Source organism: Vespa mandarinia, chromosome 12 (genome assembly GCF_050613455.1).
Source record: "Vespa mandarinia isolate Hongniang chromosome 12, ASM5061345v1, whole genome shotgun sequence".
NCBI lineage: Eukaryota > Metazoa > Arthropoda > Insecta > Hymenoptera > Vespidae > Vespa > Vespa mandarinia.
The window spans coordinates 1,809,509-1,830,000 of NC_140821.1; the positions used below are offsets into that span (position 1 = coordinate 1,809,509).

General features: G+C 32.3%; 3 protein-coding genes across 3 annotated transcripts in view; 2 read left to right on the forward strand and 1 right to left on the reverse strand.

Annotated features, from left to right (window-relative positions):
- The first annotated feature begins 2,437 nt into the window (after positions 1 to 2,437).
- On the forward strand, positions 2,438 to 3,324 carry LOC118450722 (uncharacterized). Its single transcript, XM_035886552.2, has 3 exons — positions 2,438 to 2,620; positions 2,744 to 3,006; positions 3,105 to 3,324. The coding sequence occupies exons 1-3, from the start codon at positions 2,606 to 2,608 to the stop codon at positions 3,319 to 3,321; spliced, it is 495 nt and encodes a 164-aa protein (XP_035742445.1). The 5' UTR covers positions 2,438 to 2,605; the 3' UTR covers positions 3,322 to 3,324.
- A 2,032-nt stretch (positions 3,325 to 5,356) lies between these two features.
- On the reverse strand, positions 5,357 to 14,802 carry LOC118450733 (uncharacterized). The gene is made up of 7 exons (XM_085660675.1): positions 13,739 to 14,802; positions 13,343 to 13,667; positions 12,352 to 13,144; positions 10,998 to 11,187; positions 9,488 to 9,569; positions 7,343 to 7,690; positions 5,357 to 6,881 (listed from the first exon to the last, which is right to left on the reverse strand). Exons 2-7 carry the CDS (start codon positions 13,352 to 13,354, stop codon positions 6,564 to 6,566), a joined length of 1,743 nt encoding a protein of 580 aa, XP_085516801.1. The 5' UTR covers positions 13,355 to 13,667; positions 13,739 to 14,802; the 3' UTR covers positions 5,357 to 6,563.
- A 3,964-nt stretch (positions 14,803 to 18,766) lies between these two features.
- LOC118450723 (uncharacterized) overlaps positions 18,767 to 20,492 on the forward strand; it is a 1,760-nt gene continuing 34 nt past the window's right edge. Inside the window, exons 1-4 of the mRNA XM_035886555.2 lie at positions 18,767 to 18,898; positions 18,959 to 19,348; positions 19,642 to 19,792; positions 20,426 to 20,492. The exon at positions 20,426 to 20,492 is cut by the window's right edge and continues 34 nt beyond it. Coding sequence (XP_035742448.2) covers positions 18,878 to 18,898; positions 18,959 to 19,348; positions 19,642 to 19,779 — 549 coding nt within the window. The 5' untranslated portion in view covers positions 18,767 to 18,877 and the 3' untranslated portion in view covers positions 19,780 to 19,792; positions 20,426 to 20,492. The remainder of the gene's footprint in view (positions 18,899 to 18,958; positions 19,349 to 19,641; positions 19,793 to 20,425) is intronic.

Below are 20,492 nucleotides of genomic sequence, written 5' to 3' on the forward strand. Positions count from 1 at the left end.
TGCATGTGTGTGTGTGTGCGTTGCGTGTTTTACGAAGTGTGTGTAAGAAGAATCAATTTGAATTATCAAATAAGAAAATATGATTTCTATTAAATATTTAATTTCACATTATCGATTAATATAATGCCGATAGACTTCTATAGATTTTTTTCTTCTTATATTTTATACGAGATATTACTTTATAATTATAAATAAAAATTAATAAATTAATTTATATATACGATCACGTGATATACGTAAAATAATATACCACGCATGCGTGTCCAAGTTTATTTCGATCTAACCAATTAGCGTCTTTTTGAATTCACGTGTTCTGTTAAGTATATCGTAATGAACGTTCGTCGTTATTTACACATTAATTACAGGTAATTAGTATATATTAGTATATTTTTTAAGACAAAGAATCTTGTTTTTTACGTTTATCGTATTGGTGTATTATATATAAATCTGCTGCGTTGATTTATTCCTTTTCACGTACAATACATAATTGATGTCATATAGGTTAGATTAAATAATTTATTTATATCGTAAATTGAAACTTTTTAATATCTCATATGTATATCTTTTTTTTTTATTGCGTTAGCGTATATATCCTAACGATGAGTTTTGATTACGATGTCAGTATTTATTTGTATATATATATATATAATTGTACGATAAAAACATAAAAAAATAATAAATAAATAATTAACACATATGATGATAATTATTATATAAATTTGCGTATTTAAAGGAAATTATTTTTTTAATTTAACTCTATATCTTATCTATTTGCCTGTAGAATTATTATTGGCTATAGAGAGATTGGAAAGACAAGGAGAAAGAGAGAGAAAGAGAAAGAGAGAGAAATTTAGTATTAGGTTATTATAGATAACAGCTTAAAAGTTTTTTCATTGATCGCAAAAATATTATTTGCCGACGAATTTCTAATTTCTGATAAACAGTCGAATATTACAAAATCTTATTATAAGTATATGTGCGTGTGTGTGTATATATACATGCTGTACTATTCGGAGAGCTTACGTTTGGAAGTATCAACAAAAACACGTGTGAAGAATCAAAGGACGATCGAGAGCTCAACCTTGGCACGACTTTCCCCACCATTCGTCCTTACTAAAGCATAACAGAGTACACAGTTTTCATTCATCCAAACAGCTTGCTAGACGTGTTTAGACCTGCTCTTGTCTCGTTAATTCCTATCAGTCTTCTAATTTCTTACTTATATTATATATAATATTTTATAAATTTGTTTTAATCATTTATTAACTCTATTTAATTTCATATTAGATTTTCAATATATATATATCGAAAGTATGATTTATTTAATCTTACACGTTAGGAACAAATCCGAAAAGAAAAGTGTATTTTACATATTCTCTAAATTTTGATTTGATTTATCGATAATATAGTTTCAATCATCTAAGTAATTATCTTACAAACTCGTCAGATGGCAGCAAGATCGAAATGTTGATAACGAAGGCAGCATTAATGGTAAAAGGAAAATCTGTAATAATTATTTAAATGATAGATGAAACTTTTGATCATTTTTTATTACACAAAATAGACAAGAATATGTCAAATGATATTACAAAATTAATATGATAGAAATTTCCGAATAGTTATCGTTGTTCATGCGTAACAAAAGCTGCGGTTCGAGTTGTAAGATTTTAATTCTTCTTGAGGAATTTTTTTTCTATTGTAAGGGCAATCCAATTGTTCTTACATTAGAGAAGTAACAGAAAATAGAAAATAAAAGAAACAAAAAAAAAAGAAAGAGAGAGAGAGAGAAAGAGAAAACGCTCTCGTTTTCGTACATGATCGATTGCGTATACTCGCGGATCTTGGATTATCAAAGGTTCGCGAAAGGAATCTTTCGTCTGTGAAACAATCACGTATATTGGTGGTGAATTACTAGTTGATAAATGATTGTCACGCATTACGATAAAAGTGACAAAACTATTTACGACATTATTGTGTGGGTTGTGAATTCGAAGTATCGTATAAATCAAATGACGCAATTACGATGATATTTTCTTTTTTTTACCTTTTTTTTTATTTGGTTCTCTTTTTGTTTTGTTTTCTTTTTTTAAGAAGAAGAAGAAGAAGAAGAAGAATTCTATTACGATAAGAAATAGAAAAATATACGAGATTCATCTTCATCATTCATTATATATCATTCTAAGATATACATAGGTCGATAAATCTTAGATGCATAGGTCTATTGAACATGACCCATGAACGTTGTTGGCTGGTATCGTTGGTTCGCATAACTCGCTCACGGAAATGGCGAGTATGTTGTATATTGGCGTGGCGAGGTTACTCTCAGCGATGTCATTGTTAACGCTTGGTAAATGTTACAGGACACGTTGTAGCCTTAAAGAGAGCATTTTCTTGGGTGTGGTTAAGACCCTGTCTTTGTGGTGAGTGTAGTATAAAAAGGTGGGGCATGATCGAGTGCCAATGCAGTCACTACTCCTATAAATTCGACGATCTACGTCAGTGAAACTTGTAATGCAGTTCTCGACTTCGTTTGAATCGGACGTGATAGTTAGAAATCGTTGCTTCTTAGAACGTCATTTTGATTGAGTCCGTACATTGGGGCAAGATGATCCAGTATATCGTGAGTAGATTATATTTAACAATTTTATAGGAAGAGAAACAGGAAAAGGAAGAAAGAAAAACAAAAGAAAAGAAAAAGAGAACAAGTTACTTTCTTTCAAAATTAATTGAAAGATAATTTTAGGTAATATTTTGTGGAATGTTGAGCGTGGTCTTTGGTGCTCCGCAATGGTATGGACCACATCATGCTGGTTATGGTGGTCATGCCGCACCGGCACCACTTGGTCCCGATGGTCGTGTCGTAGATACTCCTGAAGTAGCCCAATTAAAGGCCGCACATTTGTCGGCTTTGGCCGAGGCAAATGCACGTGCACCGAAAGGACCTGGACCTGTATCCGGACCTTATCCATCTCATGCGGCACCTGCTGGTTACGCGCCGCATTACAGGTTCTCTATTAATTATTTAAAAGAACAATTAATTTGATTTTATTTTTAACGAACAATTAACAATTGTCATTTCATTTATTTCATTATTTTTCTAACAGTGGACCACCAGCACCATTGGGACCCGATGGACGCGTAGTAGACACACCCGAGGTTCAACAAGCTAAGTCAGCACATTTCTCTCTTTACAATGCGGAAGCACAACGTGTACCAGCCGGGCCAGCTGATCCAGTTTCATCTGGTGCCTATGATCCATCCTGGAATAATAATGGTGCTTGGAATCAAGGCTCATGGAACAACGGAAACAATTATTATTGAAAGGATCTTTCTTTCTCTCTCTCTCTCTCTCTCTCTCTCTCTCTCTCTCTCTCTCTCTCTATCTCTCATTTCCTAACTTTTTTTTTCTTTCTTTATTTCTTTGATCACGTTCGTTCGACTGCAATCAATTTAAAAGAAGATACTCCGTTCGCGTATCTTTTGAAAGTCTACCTCGAGATAATATTCGACTATTTTATCTACCTCGTACCAAGACTAATCTTAAGAAGAAGATGAAGAAGAAATATATATATATATATATATATATATATATATATATATATATGTATATATGCTCAGTTCGTTCCGACTGGTTTCAAGTATAATTTTCAACTACCTCTTATTATTTATTCGGACGAACGAGTAATATATTTCTTCGATTCATAGATCTCTCTTTTTTTTCACTCTCTTTCTTTTTCTGTCTATTTCTTTTGCTTTTTTATTTTATCATTTATATTATATTGTCATATTACATTTCGAGCGATCAATTCTATTCAATCTCTTTTATGCGTATGGTGCTATTAAATATATTATGTATATATATATATATATATATATATATACACACATACACGCACACAAATATGTATACATAAAAGTGTTATAAATAATCTAGTTATATCAAGAATTTTCAATCCTCATTATATCAATCGTTATATCAATAATTATGTATCGAACGAGTTCTCATCGCAAGGAAATAATTTTCAAGGTTATCTCGAATAATATTGTTTTAAGCAAGTTCTTTATTTTTTTTGTTTTTTCTTTTCTTTTTTTTTTTTTCACTTGTCTTTATATTGTCTTCTTGTTAACAATCCTATTTGATTAGTTTACGTTCATTGACGTGAACAAAAGTAAGTTCTTTGTGGCGAACGTAAATATGCAACATGTGCGAAGGCCGTTTTTTTTATAGATCGTATAAATCGTATTATATTGATCAACAGTGATCCCGGCACGTGCCGATCGATTAACACGCTCCTGACAAGATTTCGATCGAACTGACACAATACGGTAGTGCCATTAATGTCATGTTATTTTTTGATTTATCGTTTTTGATTTATCATTGGATAACGAGTACCACCATCGTCGTTGCACACTTTATTACTATTACCTACGAATAATATGATTTCATGATTTACTATTTTTTTTTTCTTCTCCTCTTTCGTTTTATCTTTTCATAATAAAATTACGATATCAATTTTAACGTGCTATCTATTAACGAAGATGTTATTTGATTAGAAAAAATTGTTCTTCTATTATCGAAATATATATCACACAATATGCACAGAGTTTTATAATTTATAATTGATAATTTGACAAAAATTATATATTCTCTTTTAATTCTCCATTTATATCTTTTGTTCGTTCGTTTAATATTTTATTTACGAATCAAAATGAACAAGATTGAGATTATCGTAAAATTTTATCCGATATAATAATATAGTATTGAAAATATAACATTAATATATAATTGTTAATATATAGTTTGACAATGTATAAGAGTATAGAATTTTTCAAAATACTTTATTCAAGTGTTTGCTTTGTTTCTTCTTGATTTTTTTTTTTCTTTTTCTTTTTATATATATACGAATCAGATTAAAAATGAACGTATTAAATGTTAAGTTAAACAATAACTGATAATAATACATATATCTTTGAAGAATTATTTGCGAATAGTTTGACGCAATCAAAATGTACATATTACATTTAGGTATCTATATATGTACATACATACGTATTGTATGTATCAGTGAGAAGTAACATAAAATTTACGTAGGTTTCGAAAAGGAGTGCAAGTTGTGCCCACTCAAAGCGAGTAGAATTACAAGTTTCCAAAGGCCAGAATATCTCGTTGTTACTCTAGAGAGAAAAAAATATCGAGGTAATAGAACTCTAGATATATAAAGATAATAATAATAATAATAATAATATATATATATATATATGTATATATACATACATTTATAGATATAGGTATTAGGGGAGACTAAATATTATTATATAACACGACGTTATAATATTTTATATTAATATTTCCATTTTTTTTTTTTTTCTCAACGTTTGATATTTGTCCAAACCTTTGGCTATTTTATTGTATATACAGCCGTTATAAATAATATATATGGTTGTGTTTCTTATAGAGAAAATTAATTCTCAGGATTAGAGATTGAAAATGATTCAAAATATTAACGTGTTACAATAATAAAAATTTACGATAAGTAACTATATACAATAGTTTGATAAGCTTTGATTAGGATCGTATGAGTTTTTTGTCGAACTATTGAGACAAAGACAGATGGATAGAGAGAAAAACAGAGAGAGAGAGAGAGAGAGAGAGAGAGAAAAGACGACGGAAAAATCAGGTACATAATCGTCTCTATCGAATTAACCATCATTCTCTTCTTTCTTTCTAATTAATATCTATAGAAGAAAAAAAAAAATTAACAAATAGAAATCTTATTTATCTTAAACAAACAAAGAAATTTCATTATTTTCTAATAGGCGAAAGCTCGAACAAATACTTCTTTTCTCATGATTTTTATACCTCGAATAAGAGATATGCAATAAGATACAACGATGTGAATAACAAAAAAAAAAAAATCCATGAACTCCTCTTATGTTTGGACTTTGCGGGATGGGGATTTGAAGGAGGAGGGGCGTACATAAAATAGGACAATCGATCGTTGTCGCGTTTGTTTCATCATAAAAAAAAAAAAAAAAAAGAAAAAAAAATATGTACCTTCGACGGAAATTGACGAATTTACAAATAATAACGTAAATAATTCCGAACGAACAACTTATGGGTGTTACTTCCTAAAAAAAAATAAGAGATCATTTTAAAATTGATATCGCAATAATTTTGTCAATTGAAATAGAAATTCTATAAAGGGTGATTGAAAAGTTCTTGGATCGTTTTAAAAATCGATTAAATCTTTTCAGTTAACGATTCTATTTCTTCAGATTGTTATATCACAAAGCCTAAGAACTTTCGATCCAATCGTTACTTCGTTATCTTAAATCTAACAAAGAACAAAAAAGAAAAGAGAGAGAGAGAGAGAGAGATAGATAGAGAGAAAGAGAGAGAGAGAGAGAGAGAGAGAGAGAGAGAGAGAGAGAGAAAGAGAAAGAGAGAGAAAGATAGACAGACAGATATAGACGGATATAGATAGAAATAGAGATAGAGATGACACATTCTAAATTTAACTAACTTAATATAGATTATTCGACGCTCTCTACACGTTCGTAATTTAATAATAATTATTTTCGCGACGAGATAGCATTGCAAGCGCGTGGGCTCGTGCTTTCATGTGAGCAGCACGGGCTCTCGCAACTTCCGGAGTGTCGATGACACGTCCATCAGGTCCAATTGGTGCAGGTGGTCCTCGATATCCTATCGGGGATACAGTTGGATAATTAACTCGAACAGGTGCCAGGTATACTAGATTTCTACGGCCATCGTAAACGTCCAATCGGTATTGCGCCGTTGCTGCGGAAGCCGCAGCTGCGGCCAGTCTTGAGGTTGTTCGTGCATGTGCAGCTAAATGTGCAGCTTTTGCCTTAGCCACCTTGTTGTTGTTGTTGTTGTTGTTGTCGTTGTTGTTTTTATTGTTGTCGTTGGTGGTGATTGTTTGTTTTGTTTTGTTTTGTTTTGTAATAAACAGAACAATAATTATTGACAAATATTAAATAGTGACAATTATTTCTAATGGATTTATCGATAATGTCGATTATAAGTATTTACTATGAAAGATTGTCTTATCGAAATTCAAGGTCATGCAAGGCCATCAGTGGATCGTACTCTTTTTTTTTTTTTTTTTTTAAATCAACATATGCATGTCGATAATTTTAGGAATTTTTTCTTTCATAAATGATGACTTTTAATTTATCGATTAGATATACTTTGACGTTACTTTATCGCGCTTGAAAATATTCCGAACAATATGAAAATATTTCGTAATAATAATCTCGTTCTTTTTTTTGTATTTTCTTTTTTTTTTTTTTTTTATTTTTTTTTTAATTTTTTTACCTCAGGAGTGTCAAGAACACGGCCATCGGGCGATAGCGGAGCAATCGAACGCGTTCTCGTGTTAGTTTTCATTGTCATCGTTGGTGACATCATTGGTGACATAATAGGTGACATCATTGTAGGTCTCACCATCCTCTCGTTATAATCGTTTCTTTCAATTTCTCTTATTCTCGACAAAGCTTCCGCGTGTGCCGCCATGTGTGCGTTACGTGCTCGTAAAACCTCCGCAGTTTCTAATACCCTACCATCTTTTGATAGGGGTGCCGGTGGTCCACGATATTCGTATATGGGTTCCAATATGTACTTAGCCTCGGTGCTCGCCATTACGAGGAGCACAGACAGTACTATCTGGAACAAAAGTCACCCGATCATTCCTAATTATGGTTGTTGCGTTTCGTTCTTGAATGCACTTCACTGTAATGTTTTTCCCCGAAAACTTTTGGAAGAAGAAAAAACAAAAAAAAAAAAGAAGGATAAAAAGATAGATAAAAAAAAAAGGAAAAAGAAAAATAGAGATGAATGGACAAAAAATGGATAAAAAAAAATATATATATATATATATATATATAAAGAAAGAAAAGATAGAAGGAAAAGAAACTCCTTAATATCAGTCTGAATGATCAAAACGTTGAAAAACTTTCTTCTCGACGATATCTTCGTATATATATTTTCCCCTAGGATTTTCGAATTCACTTTTTGTTTTTTGTTTTTGTTTTTTTTGTTTTGGTTTTTTTTTTTTTTTTTTTTTTTTTTAATTTCGGATCACTTACAAGCAATCTCATCTCGTTGTGATGCTGGGACACACCACCGGCAACAAAACGGACGTCTTAGAAGGGAGTGCGCCAAGGCGATCAATCGATCACGCTTTTATAGGATCTTGCGCCACCCTAAGAACATTCCCGCTTGGTCTCTGTTAGAGCGCTTAGGAAGAACAAAGAAGGTTCTTATTAATATGATCATGTCGATACTGGTTCATATTATTTGACCGTGACCAATCTACAGGATTATCCTGGATTTATAATTTTCTTTTTTTTTTTTTTTTTTACACTCGAAACGTAATACTTCTTCGAAAATAATTGATTTGTTTTTCTTATTTTTTAATGATAAGTAAACGTTTCTCGACTTTTTTTTAAATAATATTTTTTTAGGCAACGTAGAATCTAAAAAAAAAAAAAAAAAAAAAAAACAAGAATGTCTTATCTATTTTCTATCCCCTTGCTGCATTGATCTGTCTGAGATATAATTAAGAAGGAATAAAAAAAAATCCTTGAACATTACTATTATCATCGTTTGCGGTCTAACGTGGGATATTTGCAACAATGATCCTTGTAAAAACATCCGAGAGATTTGATTCCAACTCGTTGGCTGATAGTAATCCTATCGAAAAATATCTTCGTAGAAAAAGTCATAGGCGATCTTGTTTAATATCTTTTCAGATCTTTAATTTAATTCAAAACTTTTTTTTTTTTTTATCACATTCGAAATAAAAGTAAAAAAAATCATTATTATTGATTTTTCTCGATCTTTATTGAAATTAATTCATTTCAATGTTTTCAAGAATTATTTCAAATTAATATGAAATCACAATTATTATGATCGATGGAAAAAAATTTGTTTGATTGAAAATAAAATTAATTTCAATATTATCAATAATTTCTCTCTCTCTCTCTCTTTTCTAATTAATTAATATGTATATATATATATATATATATATATATATATATATATGTAATAGTGATTTTATTATTTATATATAATATGATACGACATAATCAATAAATCAAATGATATTAATTAATTAATTATACAAAGTATTTTCTAAGATTGATAAATTCGATCATCGCGATCATGTCAATAGTCGTTTAATTGCCATTCTTTTTATATTGGATCCAAATGAGATCCTTTTTATTTTGGCCGTCAAAAGATAAAGATTTTTCTTTTCCTTCTCCTCTTCTTCTTCTTCTTCTTCTTCTTCTTCTTCTTCTTCTTCTTCTTCTTCCCACACGCAATGATGTCAACTTTATCGCACGATGTAAACCGCAAAGTAGCGGTGCAATCAATCGTGCCCCGTTGTAACGAAACTTTTCTTTGTGGTTTATAAAACATGGCCGATTCACGGACGACTAGCTTGGATCATAGATCCACCTTAGGTCCTTTCAAGGTGTTCCTCTTTCTACCACAATTTGTCGATCTCATATAAATCGCAACTCGTTGATTAGAGGAGCCTCTGCGATATTGGAATTAAGATAAGTTAACCTTTTAACTTTTGAACTTAAGTTTTAATTTATTTTATTGTGTTATAAAGGATCCATCAAGGTGGATATATAAATACTATGACAATGCGATAAAACGAAGTTGACACTTTATTTACTTAAATGAAAGATAGATAGACAGATAGATAGACAGATAGATAAATGGAAGTTATTGCGCAAAATTTTAGTTAGTGTTTATCTGTTATAGTGATCAAAATTCCGAACAACAGCTTGTCAGTCAATTCGAAATGATTTAACTGCTATTTGGTTCAATCGGCCGTGAAAATATTTCGAATAGATCGTATTACCATTGATAGGAAATAATTCATTTTGACGAATCAAATGTCAGATATATTTATTTTGTTAATTGTCAATTAATATATATATATATATATATATATACATATATATCTACGTTTAAATTCGATGGATGTATGTATTTATCTATCGGGTTTCGACAGTTTTTATTATGACATTTTTCATAAGTAGATAATTAAAAGAGTCTTTGTTATCTTATAGATTAAATATATATATATATATATATATATATTATAATTAATAATAATAATAAAAGATAGAAATGACACGTAATCATCGTGTTTATCATCGAATTTGCAAAAATTGCATCAGGCTCAAGGTCGTTTCTACGAATATGAAATTTCGTTAGACGTTAAAAAGGAAAGAGTCATGCAGGCGGCCCTGGAATAACGTTCCTATTAACTAGATCGCAAAAATCATTTTTACGAACGTCATAGTATTGAATTCGCTACGATCCACGAGCGAATCGAATGTAGGTTGACCTGTGGTTTATGTGTAAAACTTAAATAAAAAAAAATGTCGATTTTTTAATATCTTACGTCGGTCAAATACATACACGTGCGCACGTATGCATATGTGAATTCTAACGTAGAGGACGTATGATTTACTCGTTGTATTCCGTTTCGATCATTCGATTTTTTTTAATCGTATTTACAAAACTAATTAATACGAAATAAGAGAGAGAGAGAGAGAGAGAGAGAGAGAGAGAGAGAGAGAGAGAGAGAGAGAGAGAGAGGATTATTTTTTTTTGTAAAAGTCTTCCAACAGTCTTTATTCTATCACATTTCAAAAAGAGTATCGGTAGAATACAAAAAAAAAAAAAAAAAAAAAAAAGAGAAAGAAGAAGAAAGGAAACGAACAAAAGAAGAAAAAAAGAAAGGAACAAATAAATTTGATCGTTTAAAATGAGATTTCGAATGTCCGACGAATAGAATCGTGATTTTTTTTTTTTTTTTTTTTTTTTAATGCTTTTTTTTGTTTTGCTTTCTTTCCTTTATAGATCTAAATTATTCAGATACGTATTATTTACAAATGATTTGCATATGATAATAATTGTGATCGTGCGTGATCAATAAGATCCTGACACATACTGCGGCGATTGATAATTATTATGTGATTGATATCCTTGGCCAGGTTGGAAGGATTTAGAAAAAGGTCCTTGCTGTGGCGCGAAGGATTGTGCCGATGATCCACTTGTATAAGAGGGACCAAATTGCGAACCTGCCGAATTGTAATTTATCGGAGATGGTCCATCAGCCTGAGTTTCGGGATAAGCTGCAAAAAAAAAAAAAAATAAAAAAAGGGAAGAAAAAAAGAAAAGGAAGAAAAAGAAACGTGAAAAATAACATTGAGGGTTAGCCAATAGTTTTTAGACGTTAGAAATATATGAATCTTTTTTCTTTCTTTTTTTTTTTTTTTTTTATCTAAATAAACGAAACTAAACAGAGACATTATTTTCCATTGATCAAAATTAATAACAGTAATAGTATTTATGATTTTCTCATTGTCTCGCGTTTAAAGAGAAATAAAAAGGGGAAGAAAATGTGATCTAGTTAAATCGATGATATCACTGGTTAGAAACGCGAACATATATTTATTATTTAATTGCGGTGTTAGACGATCTAACGGTACTGTCAAAGCATCTGACCTTTATTGCAATTAACTATTGAATCGCGAGAGCCTCATATAGATCTCCGTCTTATCCTATTCTTTTACTATATTTCTTATTAAATTCATTAATGATACTTGACGGATCTTTGAAAATTATCAGTTTTTCAGATTATCCTGTGAAAATCGAAAATTTTCATTTTAACTAAAAAACCGATTATATCTCGGAATATTCAAGCAAAAGTTATTCTATTCAGTGTACTATTTTTTAAAAAATAGTACAATGTTCGTGTAAATTATTTATTGTAAATTAATTAACAGGTTGTTCATTGGATTGTTTTTGCTCTTTAAATCCGATCGATTTGGAATTTGACATAAGGAGAGAAAGAGAGAGATATAAAGAGAAATAGATAGATAGAGATTTACTTGTTAAGAGAGTTGAACAATAAGAGATTATCTCGAGCAAAGAACCGGTTTGTTCTCTTGAGTCTTACTTGAATCATTTTTGAACACGATCGATCTTAAAGAAAGTGAAAACTTTATCATTTATCAAAACTTGTTGATCTGATGTAGCTGTTAAAAAATTACCAATTACTTTTTTCTTGCTTTTTTTTTTTTCTTTTTCTTTTTCTTTTCCGTCCAAATTCTGAACAACGAATCATCGACAAAATTTGTCTATTTATTTATCCTAACGTTATTTAATTTTTAATAATGATAACAAGTTCTTTTCGTACGTGATATGGTAAATTTGAAAAGAATAGAAATATTTAGGATTGACGATATAGCTTACGTACGTAAGTTGTCGGTTGGGTTAGTAGAAGCGCGACTCACCTTGACCTTGAGGTCCAGGAAACTTCCTAGCAGCGGCGGCACTGTACTTGTAGGCCCTGGCCTCGGCATCGGCGAGTTCGGCGAGTCTGGCTGCCTTGAGGGCAGCGACCTCAGGTGTATCCAAAACGGTCCCGTCCTCGGCAAGAGGAGCAGGAATGAAAGTAGCTTTTGCAGGTGGACCAAAGTTATTACTCTTTTGATTAATGAAATTTGGCCGTGGTTGTTTTTCGTATTGCGTCGTTTGTTGATAAGTAGGAGGATTAACGGGATGTACAGCAGGATGATTATATTGAGATTGTAAAGGTGGTAAAGGATTGTTTTGATAAGGAAAGGGTTGTTGTTGTTGTTGTTGTTGTTGTTGGAAAGCTGGTTGAGGTTGTTGATAAGCTGGTTGAGGTTGTTGATAAGCTGGTTGAGGTTGTTGATAAGCTGCTTGATAATTTTGTTGTCTGTATAAGGGTGGAGACGTTTGTTGAACGTTCGAAGGATAATTATTGTATGATTGCGACAAGGTTGCTCTAGGATTTGAAGAATCGTCGAAGGTTGCCTTTTGATTCTTGCTCTCTTCGACGGCTCTTGCAGCCGCTTTAGCAAATTCGGCAAAGTGTGCAGCCTTAGCTTGTGCTACCTCGGGTGTATCGATAACGTTACCATCTTGTCCAACTGGTGCGGGTGGTGGAAATCTTGTTGGAGATCGTTGGGTTTCTAATTGTGGCTCGCCATAAAATGAGGGTGAATCGGGGGCGATATAACCGGCCCTGGTACTCGCGATCATAGCGATCAGTAAGAGTATCTGAAATGAAGTATCTATCAAGTATGTAACTCGAGTAGTAGTAGATTTCGAGGTGGCACCATCGAGAATGGCTTTCTCGTGAACGTAAACGACCCGAATCTATATATCGATTTAACCTTTCACTTTCCTTTGTTCCTTGGTAGACGGCCATGAGTTGGCTAACGATAGGTCGCTTCTTAAGGCATCGAAAATACTTACCGAGACTTGCATGACGACCTGTTGTAAGTGGTGAGTGGGGGTTGTGAGGAACGGGGTTCTTCCTTTTTCCCTTTTCCTTCCTTTCTTTCTTTTTTTTTCTTCTTCTTCAAAGCGCTGCTGGTTTAACCAGTACTCGCTTGTAATTCTACTACTACTGTTGCTGCTGTTGCTGCTGCTGCTGCTGCTGCTGCCGCTGCTGCTGCTGCTGCTGCTGCTGCTGCTGCTGCTGCTGCTGCTGCTGCTGCTGCTGCTGCTGCTGCTGCTCCTCCTCCTGCTCCTATCACATATACACCTCCTTCGTTCCTCGGTTCACCGTTTTGTGTTCCTGGAGAATGGTCGGACGGTATCATTTATAGCTCGAGATCAACCGCCCCCTCTCGGACAAAAGTAATCTACCTGGAGGGAGTCAAAGGTGATCGGGCTAACCCACCGCTCCTTCCAGGGAACTTTGAATCAGGCGTGAGATGGAAAAAGGGATAGTATTATTACTTGCTTCCTCGATGCACCACCTTTTGCCAACTGCCCTTGACATTTAAATGGAGTTCTTGATCTTTCAATGGAAATTTGATATTTCAATTTTATTATACCACGAAGTAAACCCTTTTGTTGTTACTCGATAGAAATTAATGATAAGATTGCAAACACGATATATAATATAATATTATCATCGTGATCATGATAATCATGATTATTTTCTTTCGTCGAATCATTCCGTTGTTTTTTCTTTGTCCTCTTTTTTGTTCCCTTTCTTTTCATTTCTTTTTTTTATTAACACCAAAATGATCTTATTCAATTCGCATTCAGATCAAATTTTGATTACGAACGACGCATCAATTACTTTTTTTTTTCTCTCTTTGTACGAGCGATTACTAACTTACGAATGAATATTTAACACGTTCGATCAATCGAGAAGAATAGAAATTTTGAAAATAATATTTAAATCGTGACCGACCGCACCCCCTGTCATTGGTCCAGCCATTAGGAACGGTCATTAATTTATTAGCACGACAAGCGTGGATCGTTGCTGCCGCTGTATGTCGGTTCGATCGAAATGATCTATCAATGATAATTGCTTTCCCTTAGACCGGGTATTGTAAGTTGGCACAACCTGTCGACAAATGGTTCTTGACACTGTGAAAAGCCATGGCTACCGTGCCCCTATATCCAATGGCCCGTGACATAGAGCAAATCAAATCGTGTAAGAAATAAAAGAACGGGAAAGTACTTTTACTTGTTTGCTTTCTTGCTTGCTTGCTTGCTTGCTTGCTTGCTTGGTTGCTTACATTATGACTACGTCACGGAAGATTTTCATTGTCCTATTTAGTTGATATCATCGTGGACTTGTATAATCAAAGCTTAGCTATGAGCTTAATCAATGAGTTATGTCATATCTCGAAACGAATCGTCGTCGTTCTTTCTCTTTCTCTCTCTCTCTCTCTCTCTCTCTCTATCTTTCTCTTTTTCTTTTTTTTTTTTCTATTCCTTTTTTCTTCTTTTTTATACGTGATCTAACATCACGTATGAATCGATTGATCGATCGGATTTTTATTCGACGTTGTGAAAGATGAATCATATTTTTCCTTTTGTTTATCCACGAAACTGTATCAAAAGACAAACTTTTACAAATTTAATGTATATTTTTTAATCAAGGACGTAATGCACGTAACGTTGAAATAGATTTAAGAAAAAGAATACCTTTCTTATTCTTCTTGTCGTTGTCTTTATTGTGCAATAAGAACTATTGTAAAATAATTTTTGAGATAGTTATTTAAGGTTAAGAGACGATTCGTAATGACAAATGAAACAATTGTTATCAAAGATTTGGAAGAAAAAAAAAAAAGAAAAAGAAAAAAAATACAATATCATACGATTCGATTATTGAATGAACTAATAACGCTTGTCGTCTGATTAATTTTTTGAAGTGAGAGAAAGAGAAAGAGAGAGAAAGAGAGAGAGAAAAGAAATTATTTTACTACTATTCTATACAAGGATAGAAATTTGAAAGTATTAGATGGTAAAGATTGAAACATAATTGGGTATGATAATAATGAACCAATATTATTTATTAAAATGATTAGAAAAATGTATTAGATAATTTTCTAATCATCTTAAAGATACATCAAGGAACGAAGATTAAAAAAAAAAAGATTAGAAGATTAAAAGAAGAACGTTTGTAACGATTGAAAAATTTTATGAAGAATTCTCATTTATTTACATTTAATATGGTAAGAAGATTGAGCAAGGAAATCGCGGTCGGACATAAAATCGGCATACATTTGTAAAAAAAAAAAATAGAAAGAAAAAATAAGAAAGAAAGAAAGAAAAGAGAGAGAGAGAGAGAGAGAAGAAAAAGAAAGAAAGAAAAAAAGAAAAGAAAAGATCCACAAGAGATTTGTCTCAATGATATTTCGCGTATAAAAGAGGCGAGGATACGATTAACGGAAGATCAGCGGATGTCGCTTTGACAGCCTCCTGAGCCAATCCCAGCCTTTCGTTGATTTGTGCGGCAGCATGTTCGGCCTTGGCAATGACAACTTCCGGTGTATCAACGACACGTCCATCGGCACCAATTGGTGCACCTGGGGTTAATTTAGTTGCCGTTAATGATAATGCCGGACTAAGAAGTGGTGCGACAAGAGGAGCACCGTATGTCGCGGGTACGAGAACTTCAGTAGATTTAACAGCTTCGTTGGCAAGATTGATCCTTTCATTGACATGAGCTGCCGCATGTTCCGCTTTCGCCAGAGCTACTTCAGGAGTATCAACTACTCGTCCGTCCAATCCGATTGGCGCACCGGGTAATAATCTTGCATAGGCGAGTGGAGCTGAATTCAATATAACTCCAGGATGACCAATGGCAACGGCCAATATGGCGGTAAATACGATCTAAAATAAATGATTCCAATTGCAGATTGATAATATTTATTAGGTCTGTCTAAAAGTTCATGCGCATTAGTAGCATGTATGGGATTCGATAATGCTTTTAGAAATTTTGGACTGACCTGATAGATTGATAGAAAAGAATTGAATTGGAATTTTTTGATTGGGATAAAAAAGATATAATAAAACGAAAAGGGAAACGATTGATCTGTTCTTTTTTTTTTTTCTTCTTTCTTTTTTTTTCTTTTTTCATTTGCGCCATTCTAAATAATAACACTTGAATAATAATACTCACGAGAAATTTCATGATGAAACTCAAAGAGGGAGATATTATAATTGGATTATGTTGGTTCCTTAGCGCTGCCGAAGTGAACAGTACTCGCCAAAGTACCTACGTATTGTGTTGTTCATCTACCTTCGTTACACGGTTTTATATACCCCTTTGGGAAAAAGTCTCCCGCAAGGCATCCCAACCAGAAAAACCTGGGGCACACGTTTACGTTATTGCGGAGGGAACGACGATATACAGGAAACGCATTGCCCTGTTCAATAAAATTTGATACGTATGACATTGACATTTCTCCTCGTCTCACGTCTACTACACCTAAGAACGAATTTGATCTCGCCTTTTTTCTTTTTTATTCTTCGTTTTTTTATTATTATTATTATTATCATCATCATCATTATTATTATTATTATTATTATTATTATTCTTAACCTTACAACGTCGAAATTCTCCGCGCATTCCGATCGAAAAAACAGAGAGAGAGAGAGAGACAGAGAGAGAGAGATAGAAAAAGAGATGAAGAAACTTGTCACGTGGAATCGAAATTAGCTATCAAAATTTCGAGGTTACCCGTTACATTTTTTTTCTTCCTTCCTTTTTTTTTTACTCAATATCGACCGAATTACATCATTCGATTTGGAACGATCGAAAAAGATTCTCGATTATACGTTTTTGTTACGAAATAATCGCGTAATTCGATCAATTGTTTCCTTTTTTCTTTTTTTGTCCCATCCCCCCACCCTTTTATCGAAAATAAATGAATTTTTTTTTTCACTATACAATCTGACGTAAGGTTGTTCCTTCGATCTGTTTTAAATTAAAAGAAATTCACAATTGGATTTCTATTATTTTCATTTGCATCGTTCACGTTTAAATTAGGCATTATGGATCTGTGAGAAAGAAGATCATTATGATTTTCTAATTCTAGTTTGCAGAAAGGTTATATAATGTTTAAAGGGGGATGGAAAAAAAAAAGAAAAAATCGTTTTTAATCTTAAAAATTATTAAAAAAATTTCCTTTTCTACGTAAACAATTCGTCGAAACGTTTTATTTAATCTCGTTGTGATTCGTTAGAAGCATAACTCTTTCGAAAGTAATTTTGATTTTTGAAATAAATATCTCTATTTACGATTTGAAATAAAATATGTAGATTTAAAAAAAAGAAAGAAACTATTTATTTGAAAGGTTGATATCCTACTTGTTCTCGTTAGAACCTTGACGTTCATGCCAGTGTCTCATCCAATAACAGTAGAAATGAAAACGGGATCGTGTGTCTTCTCCGGCCTTGAGAGAGAGAGAGAGAGAAAAAGAGAGAGAGAGAGAAAGAGAAAACTTCACGACTAAGAAATTTTTCCTTAACGTTCATCCGCAAACTATAACACCGCAGTTGTACCATGCTCAATTTACAAGAAGCTTACCTTGCTTAGGAGATATGAAAAGAGATTGCACGTTAACTGGATAAAACGTTATAATCAATTTAGATCTTTCATTGATCTTTTCTACGGAAACTGATGGATCTAAAGAAAAGAAGAAAAAAAAAAGATAGAAAAAAAAAGCATAAGAAACTTTTTAAGAAAAACTTTTATTTTCGATTAATCCCTTTTATTTACTCTAATTTCATGAAACATCGTAATTCGCTGATCGTAGTGACGAAAGAAATAAAAAAAAAAATAAATAAAAATATACAAGATGATACAAATATTGACGTTATGATATCTCGAGTTGAAGAACCTTGAGGATCGACGTATTAGGGCAAAGCAAGATGTTATATATCTCCGGTTGAGTATGGGGAGACAAGAAAAGAAAGAAAGAAAAAAAAAAACAAGAAAAAGAAGAAAAAAAAAACTTATCGCTAGCGTTTCAAACTTCGAAGCCGGATTTCAAAGTAAAAGTAAAAATAAAGTAAGAAAAAGAAGAGTACTTGTTATTGTTCGAGTCCTTGATATCGGACTCCATCGTACCGACCAGTTTCTTCTTTGCTCTTCTTCTCTCTTACGTCTTTTATATTCTTCCATGTTTCTTCTTCTTTTTTTCTGTTTTTGTTTTTTCCTTTTTTCTTCAATTTTTGTCCCATTTCCTTTCGATATTATTTCGCATCGTACATAAGAATTTTTTTATACGCGAATAAAGAATCAATGCCAAAAGGAAATATTTATATATAAAAAAAAAAAAAAAAAAAAAAAAAAAAAGAAAGGAAAAAAAAGAAAAAAGCAACGCAAAAGTGAATATTTGTTACAGGGATGTGGTATTTCGTTTATTAGCTTTTGCCTGCATATATAAATTCTTTCGGCGAGTTGCACTTTTCGTTAATATAGTTTTTGACGTTGAAGACTCGTTGTATGTACTACACAAATACGATCGAATCAAAATGACGAGAGGGATATTATTAGTAAGTTAAGAAAATTTTTTCTTGAAAATTTTCTAATTCTAATATATTTCTTTTTTTCAGTTATCATGTTTATTGTATTGTCTGATATTAAAGAGTTCTGGTAGTCCAATAATGAACGTACTTCTTGGCTATCAGGATAGTTTAGGTCGTTATAGCTTTGGTTATAGTACACTTGACTCGGCGAGATCAGAGATCAAAACTGTAAATGGTGTAATACATGGTGCATACAGTTACGTCGATGACAACGGTGTAATACAAAGTACCGAGTACATTGCCGACGACGATGGTTTTCGTGTCGTAGCTACAAATCTTCCACAGTTACAGACAATTCCAAATGAAGATACAGCTGAGGTATCGACTGTTGCACGTAAAGCTCATTTGGAAGATTTTCTAATAGCCGAAAAAATGGCGAAAGATATTGAAAACGAGAAGGAACGTACGAACGTATCGGTAAAGATCATTGAAAGAAATCTATTTTTTTTTTTTTCGTTTATTAAATTAACAATGCGCAATAATCGATAAGGATTTAGGATTGGGATAAAGGATAAAGATTTTTAAATTACTTTTAAATAATTTGCATGTACGGGAAGAAGGATATGAAAATTTTCTCGTACAAAAACGTCACGAGAAAATTTTCTTCATTTAATATCGATTATCCATGGAAATTAATCTAATTGTCGGATTCTTAATTAATGTCCATTTTTTCTTCTTTTTTCTTTTTTTTTTTTTTATATGTAAATTAGGAACCAAAGAAAACCGTAGAGATTACGTCGTCGATCAATGACAAATCTAGTGGATCTATTGCGATCAATCAACTTCCTGTTCCCGTATTTGGAATCTCTTATGGCGATCAAGTGCTCGTGCCAATGGGAAAAAACTAGTCGGATTGACGAGGTTACGTCGCATTATACTTTCTTTTTTATTTCTTTTTTTTTTTTTTTTTAGTTTGTAATCATCATAACACATAATTTTTCTACGTATTATCATAAATTCTCCGAATGGAATAGATTTGATTAACATACGAGATAATCAATCGGACCTTGGCGTGTCGTCCAAATGATCGACTTTGGTCAAGGATTGATATCAAGGATAAGAGACAAAAAAAAAATTACGAAGAAAGAAAAATGAGTGAAGAACAGAAATAATACAAACATACGTACCTTCACTTCGACGGTTCACTTTCGATGATCGTTTCAAGATCATTCCGGATGAAAATTCCGGGTGCGATGATCGTTCAAGGTCATCCGGCGCATAATTCTTCGCTTAAACGTTTAACTCATTTCTGTTCGGACGCGTTCTTTTCTTTTCTTTTCTTTTTTTTTTTTTCTTTTTTCTTTTTTCTTTTTATTTAAGAAGCGCTCGAATTTATTACTTCTATTATTATTATTATTATTATTATTATTATTTTTATTATTATTATTATCATCATCATCATCATCATCATCATGAGGGAGCTTTCATAAAATCTATTTTTTTCTTTTATTTTTTATTTTCTTTTCTTTTTTTTTTTTTTTTTTTTCTTTATAGGTTCGTCAAAGAAAGAAAAAAAATGCAGGCGTCAAATGTACCTGTAGAAAAGGAATAATACTAAAAA

Excerpts from the sequence above, each read along its gene's own strand:
- LOC118450722 (XM_035886552.2), top strand. Across the intron at positions 3,007-3,104 it reads GGTTACGCGCCGCATTACAG|TGGACCACCAGCACCATTGG; the intron begins GTTCTCTATTAA and ends TTTTTCTAACAG.
- LOC118450733 (XM_085660675.1), bottom strand. Across the intron at positions 7,691-9,487 it reads ACACCTTGAAAGGACCTAAG|ATAGTACTGTCTGTGCTCCT; the intron begins GTGGATCTATGA and ends CTTTTGTTCCAG. Across the intron at positions 6,882-7,342 it reads GTGTTCTTGACACTCCTGAG|GTGGCTAAGGCAAAAGCTGC; the intron begins GTAAAAAAATTA and ends AACAACAACAAG.